The sequence below is a fragment of the Urocitellus parryii genome, chromosome 5 (genome assembly GCF_045843805.1).
Source record: "Urocitellus parryii isolate mUroPar1 chromosome 5, mUroPar1.hap1, whole genome shotgun sequence".
Taxonomy (NCBI): domain Eukaryota; kingdom Metazoa; phylum Chordata; class Mammalia; order Rodentia; family Sciuridae; genus Urocitellus; species Urocitellus parryii.
In genome coordinates this window covers 84,669,568-84,681,881 of record NC_135535.1, presented here as the reverse complement: position 1 = coordinate 84,681,881, position 12,314 = coordinate 84,669,568, and the positions used below count along the sequence as shown (strand labels likewise).

General features: G+C 36.5%; 1 protein-coding gene across 2 annotated transcripts in view; it reads right to left on the bottom strand.

Moving 5' to 3' along the window:
• Positions 1–12,314, bottom strand: part of Itpr2 (inositol 1,4,5-trisphosphate receptor type 2) — a 479,802-nt gene that overhangs the window by 357,039 nt on the left and 110,449 nt on the right. For both annotated transcript variants that reach the window (XM_077799170.1, XM_077799171.1), the window contains one exon: positions 2,569–2,613. In XM_077799170.1, the coding sequence (XP_077655296.1) occupies positions 2,569–2,613 (45 nt within the window). The remainder of the gene's footprint in view (positions 1–2,568; positions 2,614–12,314) is intronic.

The window sequence follows — 12,314 nt, the reverse complement described above, 5'->3', positions numbered from 1 at the left end:
CCTTTCTTAGCCTCAAACCAAATCAAAAGTCATTTTCCACCTGGAAATAACATTTATTTTAACCAGTTTTAAATAAAACCCAGCATGCTCTAAAACATGGGAAAACAAGGTTTCTCAGAGTGAATATGATACTTGAAAAGATAAAGCTCCCTGGATGAATCTGTTTTCACCAACTTGCAAAAAGAGAAAGTGCTTAATGTTTTTTTCTAACCATTTCTTCACTCAAAGGCCTTGCTTCACCTTCAAAGCATCTAATGAAGAGCTGTGTGCAGGCCCACATCCAAGTGGGCTATTCAGGGCAGAAGCACGTTTCAGTCACTTAGTCACCTTTCCTCCTCTTTGGTTTCCCTATGATTTTTAGCAGCTTTTGTTTTAGGACATCAAACTAGTAGGTTTCTTTTTCCAAATGAAAACTCTATGTAGATGCATTTGAACACAGTGAAACATTACTGATTACGGCACTAAGTGTGCATGCTCCAAGTCCACGCATGTACCTCGCACAGCCTGATGGAGAGCAGACATTAACTTCCACAGCAGTACAAGCTTCAACACATGATATCAGAGCAAACACTAAAGTTAGATTGAAGTGGGAAGAGGGAAAGGGGCCATATCACCAATGGAGCAACTGACAAGAATGACTTAGAAGAGACCAATCTCCCTACAGCTGTCCTTGTGACGTTGCTTGTCACTGAGCCCGCATGAAGCTGATGTTTCAACTTGCCATCCTAAGAGACTGTGTGCAAACACACTCAAGGGCATCTCTCTTTCACAGAAAGAACAAATGTCATTTGTACCAAATGGCAATGGATGCTCAGGACAAACAATATTTTCCTAACATTACAGCAATAGTAATCACCTATTCAGCAAAAGGGACTCCTTTAAACAAGAAAAAAGACTCACGGTCATTAGCCTATATACCCACTGGATCAATCTGCAGCAACAAAGTCTAGGGCTAGTGGACATGGAGACAGAAGAACCAGCCACCCTCAACACAGGCTGGGAGATCCAGATACTAGGCTGGATCCTCTCAGAAGGCCTGTATCCAAGGAGAAGAGCTTGTCAAAACAAACTAGTCAAAAATTGTGTGAAGGACAACCTAAAAAGAGGAGGCATATTAAGATTTCCTGTACCACACATATGCAAAGAAGTCCTACTAAGTGCAGATTAAGCACATAAAGCTCTCATTCTTCCTCTAAATCAAAGGCAGTTGAAAGGACACACTGGTGACATCTATGGAAATAAGAAAACTGCATGGATATTTTACTAAAATCTTAATTCACTAACTGGGCAGAACTTCATATAAACATAACTTAGTTCTCCTATTTACTATATATAAATAAATTATTAGACAATTAGTCCTTAGAACTATTTAAGGGGGAGATTTTGCACTGGAGAAAGCCTGTGTCATCTCTTCTCTAGGAATATGTGCCTCCAGACACCATTCTATTCTTAACTCCTAGGAGATCAACATTTTCAGATTCTCCATGGGAGTGAGGATCATGCAGTATGTGTTTTTCTGTGCCTCTTTTATGTCACTTAACATCTTCCAGGTACATCCATGTTGTGGCAAATGGCAGGATTCATCTTTTCGGTGCTGAATAGTATTCTCTTATACATGTACCATATCTTTTTTATCTATTTATCTGTCGATGGAGATTTAGATTTATTCTATATCCTGGCTATTGTAAACAGTGCAACAATAAACATGGAAATATAGATGACTTTTCGACACTCTGATTTTGTTTCCTTTTGATATATACCTAGCAGTAGAACTTCTGGATCATATTACAGTTCTGTATTTAAATTTTGAGGGACTTGCATGCTGCTTTTCATAATGGCTATGCATTTCAACCTCCAATGTATAAGAGTTCCCCAAATCCTCACCATTTGCTATTTTTTGTCTTTTTCATAATAGTCATTCTAACTGAAGGGAGGTGATATCTCATTGTAGTTATGATTTGCATTTCCCTGGTGGTTATGAAACTATTAGAAAAAAACGGATAGAAAATATTATATGACTTTAGTCTGGGCAAGGCTTTTTTAGATGAATCCTCAGAAAGACAGGCAACAAAAGCAAAAGTTTCACAACTTTGACAAACAGTGTTACTAAAACATCTCTGCACATCAAAGGAAATGATTGACAGAGTGAAGAAACAACCTACAGAACAGGAGAAAGTATCTGCAAAATATACATCCAAAATTTATAAGGAAATCTTCTCAATGGCAAAAGAACAAATAATTCAACTGAAGAATGGGACAGACACTTGTCAAAAGAAGACACACAAATGACCAACAGCTAAATGGGGGAAAAGTGTAATTTTTTTTCACTTTTGTTCTTGTTTTCCTTTTTTGTTCTTCAAATTGCTAGAAGTCTCCCTCAGTGACTTAATTGGACTTCTTATAATCTAAGCTATATCATCTTTTATCTTTTTTCTTTCATCCATAGCTCTACTCAAAGAATCTCAAGAGAGAGATTCTCAGAGATTCTAGTCTTCAAATTTGACACTAAATCTTCCATTTGTTCATATGAAATACAGGATTTATTAGGGAAGAAAAAATTTTACTCACCACATTTTTTCCTTCGTTTTGGGCATCTCGATAATCAGGATTAAGCTAAAAAAGAAAGAAAGAAAACTAGTTTTGAATTGCCATTAAGAGCATATTAACAAGACCAGTAATCTTTAATTCAGTTCACTAGTGTACCCTTAGCTTAGTTTGATATCTTAAAAGGTGAGAAAAAAATTTAGTAAACATAACCACTTAAAACATTACCACCAAGTCCTAGTTATAGGAAGTAAAAGATAAAATGCCAGACTTAGGGCCTTGGTTCATATCCGCACTGTTGACATCTTTGTACAAGTCAGAGAACACAATCTCACCTCTTCTGGGAAAGCATTCAAGAGAGTTCACCATTTGACCTACCACAAAAACTGACATTAACCAATCACTCAGACATCAATATTTAAAAATACACCAAAGGAAAGTTTCAACCATGATTCAAGATCGTGCTTTGCATGGTATGCACACCGGGAAAAGAAAACTGCAAAAGGGAAGCGCAGGTCAGTTATGTCAGTGAATACACAAGAACTATTGGAACCCAGACAAAAACTCATCTTTGGGGTCAGAGAGCAGAAATTAGAGGTCATCCCAATGACCTCTACATGAGCCCTGAAAAAACTGAATAGTGGCACGTACATCACCCAGCTGGTCAGATTCCCTCTTCATTCCCATTCATGAAAAGTATATCTTAGTTGTCCAGAATTAACCAGTGGATAATTTGTTCAACAACAGATTTATAAGATCTTTTTCTTGAAATATCAAGCCCTAATGAATTTAAATATTTTAATATGAATCTGCCAGTGTGTGCAATGCACAAGCTCAAGTAGTTCAAGTTATGCCAAATGTAAAGTCAGATGTCTTTCTTAAAATGACACGTGGCTAGAAGCCCTAATTGCCATTCCCAAATTATCTTTACATTCAATGAAAGTGCTGGAGGAAAAAAAAAAAAGAAAAATAAGACAAAAGAAAAAACTCTCGATCTCATTGAGAACAAAGGCTGAAGAACCACCTAAATTCCAAATCTTCAGTAAGTTGGAGCTAATTATAAAGCAGATAGTTCTGGAGAGAGAGGCAGGTAGCTTCCAGCACCCCTCAACCTGACTTCAAGCTAGCAGCCCTACAAGAAGAAAGAAGAGGCCTGCTGTGCCTCCCACCATTTGTCCTGACTCAGACCCCAGAGAACTTACCAAGTAAAAACCTAAATGGAAAGGCTTCTTGATCAGTGAGAAGCTGCTATTAGATTAAACAGAAAATCATTTCCCCAGCCGGGCCCCCCCACTGACCTGTATCTCCTCTCACAACCAGGGAGATACACAATTCTCAGAAAGTAACTGGGCAGAAAGTGCAGGGAGCAGATGCAGGCAGATGAATTTCTGAGAAGCACTGTAGTGCAAAGAAGAGAAACAAAAGAACCAAAATGCCGTGTGCTGGAATCACACTGCATCGTAATGTAGAAATAGTGAAGAGGTAGGAGGCAGAAGCAACTGCAGTGGAGCTCAGACACGGAGAGTCAACATCTGCTAAAACTGGGAACCACACTGGAAATGCACCCATCAGTCTGCCCTACAGCCAGCTGAAGGCTTAGAAAAAGAACTGAGCCAGGCACAGTGGTACCTGTCTGTAATCCCAGCAGTTTGGGAGGCTGAGATCGGAGTATCACAGGTTCAAAGCCAGCCTCAGTAACTTAGCCAGACCCTGTCTCAAAAATAAAATATTAAAAAGTTTAGGGATATGGCTCAGTGGTTAAGCACCTCTGGGTTCAATCCCTTGTGAAAGAAAAAAAGAGGTGGGGGAGAGAGGGAGGGAGAGAGGAAGATAAAAGAAAAAGAAAAAGGATCAAATTGTCAGACCACAGAATTTAGAAATGGAACAAAAGGACAATCCACTCAACTCATATGGTTATGTACAGAACTCACTCTTATGAGGATAATACAGAAAGAAGGAAGGAAAGAAGGAAAAAACAACTGATGAGGGCTGGGGTTGTGGCTCAGTGGTAGAGTGTTCGCCTAGCATGCATGGGGCACTGGGTTCGATCCTCGGCATCACATAAACATAAAGATATTATGTCCACCTAAAACTAAAAAACAAATTTTGTTTAAAGGTAACTGATAAGAAAGTACATTGGAACAGAGGGAATTCTTAGGTTCCTTCTCAATATTTCTTATGGTATGATGCAAAATAAATTTTCAGGAAAAGATTTCTTATATTCAAGAAAGTACAAGTAAATGTGACTTATGTAAAGGCAAAAAAATGCACGAACAGCTAAAAGGATAAGACAACAATATAATATTGTAAATAGCAATAATATAAAGTATTGCAATGTAAGATAATGAGAATTTCAAAAAAAAGGAAAACAAATTCAAACTCAAAGTCTATTCTAGCAGCAATAAAAAGCACTGTTGGTGCCACATAGAATGAGTGATGAAGAAGGTAAGTTGGATAGCTATCCTTTCATACAAAATAAAAATTTTAAAAAAACAAAGGACCAGAGAAGGGACTATAAACTATTGGGCAGCCAGTGTACTCAGAAGGAGGAGAGAATAAGTAGAACACAAACAATAATCAAAGATAACAGAAAGTCTAACTTTGCTCACTTGTCAAAAGGACTGTGTATGCAAAGTTCACCTTATTTCAGGAGAAAAATCAACAAAAGAGGTCGACACATTCATTCAAAAATTATGAGGTGGGGAAAAAGAGGGAAAACAGCAAGAGGAACATAAACAAAGCAAGAAATCAGGCCTAGGTAAAATATGCATCATGCACAGGAGGGATAAACCAAATGTGGCTGAGTCAGAGATGGAGTTGCTCAGCAGGAACCAGATGAGCTACCACCCCACTCAGATGACTCTGGAAAACATCAAGTGGAAGAAGAAAGACACAAAAAGAATGTGCTGTGTGATTCCACTTATGTGAAATATGAAAGTAAACAAAACCAAACTGTGGTGAAACAAATCAGAGAGCGGAGGTGTAAGGGAGAGGAAGGACAGAAAACTGACCCAGTCCCAGAGCCCCATGACAGCATCTCTTCCATGCTCAGAACTGATACAAAGGAGGGGAGACATGAGCTGCCTGCCAGGGCTGGGCCAGCAACTGGGGGCTTGGAGCCGACCTCCACTTCCTATGAGACTCAGACTCCACCTTGGACTCCCTGAATTCCTTTGAATTATGAATCATGGAATTTGTTTCCAAACAGGATTAATCTTGCATTTAGAATGCAAGAAGGAAAATTCGAGGACCAGAGAGTTAGTTATCTGGCCCTCTAATCTACTGATTAGGAAACCCAAGAAAATACATTTTTACTTTGATAGTAAAGAAAATTCCAGTATGGTGCCCAGAAGGGATTTATTCACCTATTTTAATCAAGTATCACCATATTTTTAAATTTTTTTTAGTTGTAATGGACACAGTACCTTTATTTTGTTCATTTATTTTTTTATGTGGTGCTAAGGATCGAACCCAGAGCCTCACATGCAAAAGGCAAGTGCTCTGCCAGAGTTTCAACTCCAGCCCCAAGGACCACCATAGTTTTTTTTAAATTTTGTTTTCAAATTAAAATCTTAACTTTTGTTTCAAACTTAAAAAAAAATCCATACTAAAATTTTCACTAAATTACAACCAAAAATATGCAACATTTTTAACCAAAGATATAACCTAGGGTCAAACTTACATTTAATAAGCATTAGAATAGTTGGTTCCAAACACCATAAATAAACTCATGCTGGAAACCATGAGACATCTATATCTATAACTAAAATGTGCACAGAAAAAGGAATTAACATTCCTAAGTCAAACACAAAATAATTTATGCCCTTTGAAGTACAGGTCATAGTCTATACCACAGTCAATGTTACATTCTATAATTCAGTCTTGACATATTTTATTCACTCAGGATCACCCAGTTCAATCCTTGCTGGGATGAACAGGAAGCTAGTCCCAGGCTGCTCTAAAAGGAAATGCCATGTGTGCCGGGAAAGGTCACCTAGTCCCCATGGAACTTGGCATTCTCATCTGAAAAATGAGGAAAAAGAAATCTCTAACTGAACCCCAGGTGGATGTCAATGAATTTACACATTCATGTACTTGGCGGCAATGCCAAGATGTGCCAGTCAGGTTCTGTCTCATCTGTGTCTCTCGACCTACAATGTCCTATTATAAATAAATCACATTAAGTGATTGTTGTAGCCAATTAGTAAATTCAGTAAAGTGTGAACAGTAATAATAATAACAAAGAGGAAGAGAAGGGAAAGGAGGGGTAAATGCCAGCCAACTAAAACTGTGGCTATATAAATCCATCCAAATTAACTATTAAAGATCAAATACCATGCTGCTTTCCTTCTCTAAATATAGTAACAGCAGTAATTATTAAAGTAATTGGATTAAGAATAAATAGCAAAAAAAAATATTTTTAAAGAAGGAAGAAAAAGATATGCTCAATGAAGTTTCCCGCATCTTTTAGGATTTTAAAGGAAATATTTCCTTATGTTAAAAAAAATAAACTATAAATCCAGCATTAGAGAGAGAAAAAAACTAATATGCTCTTCAATCTTTTATTCAATAAATATTAATAGAGCATCTATAATGGACAAAGCATTGTGGCATATGGTATTTTAGCAAAGACAAAGAGAATATGGACCCTGACCACAAGACCTTATGATCTAGAAGGGAAAATAAGACATAAATACAGTCAGCTATAATACAAAATAGAATGTGACCAGAGATATAAGACAGGAATGAATAATTTATAAATAATATAGGTCAGAGGAAGGAGGGATCTGTGGTGGGCAAATTTATTCAAGAATTATTCATGGAGAGTAGCATTTGAGATAAGCCTTGAAGGATGGGTAGAATTTTAAGCGGCAGAGAAGGAAAGAGGGACTGAGAAGACAGGCAGCGCTGGAGGAGCAAATGTCACACAAGTGAGAAAAATGAGCCTTGTTTAGAGAAGACCCTGAAAGGTCATTTATGAAATCCTTTTTATATGCTGTTAAAAGTTCATTCATTTAACCTCACAACTATGCTATAAGAAGGGATTCTTAACTCTTCTGTACAGATGAGGCACCCAGGGTTCTTCCGCAATGTCACACCACTGTCAAGTGGCAGGGTGACGAGGCACAGGTCTGATGGTGCCAGAGATACATCATTCAGTCACTTAGTGTCTTGCTTCCCTCCTGCCTCCATAATAAAGAGCAGTGTGATCCAAGACCAGAGGGAAGATCCACCCAGACCAATGGGGACTTCAAACCACAGGCCACACATACATAAAATCAGTAGTAACTGAATGTGAGAAGAAAATGCTTGTTGTGACTCTCAAGTTTTTAACTCTGCACTAAGAATAATTATCATTTTGTGGGGAAAGAACTCAACCTTTGAAATATTGATTAAGTTTATATAGCTACAGATAACCAAGATCAAATTTATGGCCCACAGCAGCCACGGAAGAGAATAACAGACAAAGAATTTAAAGACTACTAATATTTAAAAAGAGTGTTTTTTTTAAATGGCTAAAGAAGAATAGAAAGAAGTTAGATACAGTGCAAAGTAGCATAGAGAAAGTAACATCACAGGCCTGGGGTTGTGGCTCAGTGAGAAGCACTTGCCTGGCACATGAGAGGCACTGGGTTAGAGCCTTAGCACCACGTAAAAATAAGGAAAGAAAGATATTGTAGAGGAGGAGGAAAAGAGGGAGTAAGAGGGAGAGGAGGGGGAGGGGAGGAGGAGGAGGAGAAGGGAGTTTGTTTTTCTTATTTGTGCTTAGATTTCAGGTTGTAATTCTTTAAACTTACTGTGAGATGGCACCTATAAATATAATAATTTAAACATTACACATGACCAGGTGTCTCAGATGTATGATGGAAACAATTACAAGAAAGATCTCAATGTCCCAGTGACTGAGTTAATGGAATTCTCCTCTGGATTGCAAACTATTCAAGGCCAAAAACCATGGGTTAATCACCTTTCTTTTCCTTCACAATCTATAAACATTAATGTCATAAAATTGTTGTGCGTATATTTTCAAGTAAAACAGTGACTAGAACTTCAGGGCCAAATCTGATTGATAAAAGTCCAGAAAAGAGATGAAGGAAAAAATAACTTTAAATGTGTGTTTATGTACACCAGCTACAATTTATATTTTAATGTGGAATATTCTGTGTGTTTAGGGTCTAGTATGTGTCTGTATTTTATCTGTATACACACACATACATACAAATTGGGCCTTTCTCATATCCTATAGTTGACAGATATGATAAAGAACTAAATATATGGATATTTAAGGCTACAGCCCTAACATTCATAAACCTACACTAATAAACAAGTTCTTGAGTACTGTTTTTAATTAATTAAATCCAGACTATTGAATAGTCAGGAAGTAAGTGTTTACTGCCATCTGGTGGAAGTTTTGCCTATCTACAAACAAAATAAACTAAAAGCAATATGAGATCTCAAATAAAATTATTTTGCATTACTTCATCTATCTTGTTTTTAAAAAGATTATCAAAGGCTTTTACTTTAATAATCTTCAAAGTAAGAAAACGTAAAAATCAGATCAGAAACTGTGATGCTTGATTTGTAATTCTTCCTATGACTGTGGAAGAACTATTTACCAAGGCTCCCATATTATCCCATTGCATATGTATGATAAAATTATTTTCTCCCCCCCAAGACAAAGTTGTGAACTTGACTGCACCACCAAGGTAACAATGCCAAAAGCTATGTTGTGTATGAAACACTCAAAAATATGTAAGAGTTTGTCTACCTCCTTTTGCCATCTAACTAGCGACATGCCTGCCTCTTAGAACTGACATTACAGGGTTAGAGTCTACAAACGTGGCGCTCTATTACCTCATGAAGCCATAATATCTTTACTATATCTTCATAACCAAGTGCTTTGTTCCACATTTTATCCAGGGAGTTTTAGCACTATATAGTTCTCAAAAACTGGTCTTCATTCTCTAAAACTATACCATTGGAGATCTTTACAATGAACAAGAGTCCATTTCTAAACCTTGATTCACTTTATTTAGTATACTGCAAAATAAAACCTAAATAATGTCATATCTTACATTACTGTCCTAATTCCTAGATGTTTTTCTTAATTCACCAAAAACAGCTTGTAATTTACATGTTGGGGTTGCTACAGAATCTCTAGCATATGAAATGGCCTAATTTCCTTTAGTTTATGCCCCCTTCATTTCTACAAACAATAGCCTTATTACAACTTTTCTGAATAACTTAATCACCCAGTTAATAGATGGTTAAATCAGAGTATTATGTGTAAGCACGATGTTTATAAGTAAGTTAATGGAATTGTTTTTCTTATTTGTGCTTAGATTTCAGGTTGTAATTCTTTAAACTTACTGTGAGATGGCACCTATAGATATAATAATTTAAACATTACACAAGACCAGGTGTCTCAGATGTATGATGGAAGCAATTATAAGAAAGATCTCAATGTCACAGTGACTGAGTTAATAGAATTTTCCTCTAGATTGCAAACTATTCAAGGCCAAAAATCATGGATTAATCACCTATTTTTTTCCTTCACAATCTCAAAACACTACGTTCACCTAGGGGACATTCAGCAAATAAATGTGTAATTGCAGAATAGTGTCAATCAAGATTTCTCAACCTAAACACTACTGGCATTTTGGACAAGATAATTCTTTGTTGTGGAGGGCTGTCTAATACATTATTGGATGTCTAGCTATCTCTCTGTTCTCTAGCAATAATATAAGGCCCCCTCTCCAATTATGAAATAAAAATGCCTACAGATATTGCCAAAAATCACCCTGAAATTCAGAACCACTGATACAGATGAAACTGTACAAGATTAGTATTCATCCCTAATATTGTCACTATATGTATATATATATATTTTATACATAAGTTACATATGCACATATATAATACATATGTATGTGTGTACATATATGTGTGTATGTGTGTGTATATATATTTATATAAATATATATATATTTTATATATATTTTTTTTACTTTGAGCAAAATGAATCATCTCACTGAGCCTGGATTTCCTTTTCTATAAATTGAAATAACTCGGGCTGGGGATGTGGCTCAAGCAGTAGCGCGCTCGACTGGCATGCGTGTGGCCCAGGTTCGATCCTCACCACCACATACAAACAAAGATGTTGTGTCCACCAAAAAATAAAAAATAAATATTAAAAAATTCTCTCTCTCTCTCACTCTCTCTCACTCTCTCTTTAAAAAAAAAGAAATAACTGGATTTACAATAAGTATAGTCCTTATGCTTCATCCATTCAATCATCTAGTATTTACTCAATGTAAACTACATGTGAGACACTGTTTTAGCACAAGACATCCAGTCATGAGCTTGCATGGGCCTTTCTTCATGGGGAACAAAACAGTCAGTGGAGGGACATACACAATGCTCAGGGGAACAAGCACATAAAGAAAGACATAACTGCTAACTGTGAAGACGTCAAAGAAGTGATATAAGCATTTCTTCCATAAATGGGGGATTTCCCAAGTATCTCAACAGGTTTATAGAGAAAAACTGTGGAATTATTCAAATGAAAACCTTTTAAAAATGCTACAAGCCTCAATGAATTCTAACTCTACCACATTGCAAGACTATAAATTATCATATAACAGAAAACTGATTCAAGTTATTCAAAAGAATCTTCATTTCTTCTCTAGAAATAAAACTTTATTTTCACTGACACAGTTGTACCTGTAAATATTTGTGGGGCATAGTGTGCTAAATCAAAACATATATTCAATGTGTAATGATCAGATCAGTGCAATTGGTATTTTTTTAATTTTTTTAGTAGCAGTTGGACACAATACCTTTTTTTATTTATTTATTTTTATGTGGTGCTGAGGATCAAACCCAGTGCCTCAAACATGCTAGGAGAGCGCTCTAACGCTGAGCCACAATCCCAGCCCTGCAATTGGTATTTTTTCAAGAAAATTTTATCAGAGGACCTCAGAAAAATAAAAGCAACCAACATTGTGGTATAATACTAAAAGGCATGAGCAGTCTATTAAGCTGCCCTCCTTGATAAGCACACAGCACATTTAACCCAGTTAATTTCGAGTAATCTCACCCAAAGTGTCTACTTTATGTCATGGAAGTAACTGGCTGGCTTGTGTATCATGTCTGACGTCTAAACTTTGGGTAGAATTTGATTGGAAGAATTTTTGATGTCTCTATGAGGCAGTATTTCCTATGTCAAAGCATAATAGGTGATATTTTCCAGGTAAACAGATGAAATCACTAAAATTGGTCCCTAAACATTTTTTCCCATTACATTATATGACAAAGAAGTATCAGTTCTTCATGACAATGATGATGATAATAATAAAACACTGTTCTCCAGTGTCTTCTCTTTCTTTCCTCTCTATAAAACTGAAGAAACTTAACACATATTGAATAAATTTCATGTACAAGGAACTGTATACACTCTATCTTCCTTAATTCCAGAATAATTCCATACGACATATATTGTCACCTTTTTTAATACACAAAAGAACTCAGGTCCAGAAAAGTTAGATATTTGCTTCAAGTGAGATAGACTGTAAACAGTACACAGGAGACTTTTTCCCCCTACTATTCTAGGTTCTCTTTGTGCCACTGGCCAATATAAATAACCATAAACTCAAAGGCAGTTCAAGAATCGCATAGTCCAATTTACCAAGAATGCCAAAAGCACATTACAGTAAGGTTATAAATTATAAATATGCCTGCTGCGGGTGGAAAAGCCATGGGAAAAGAGA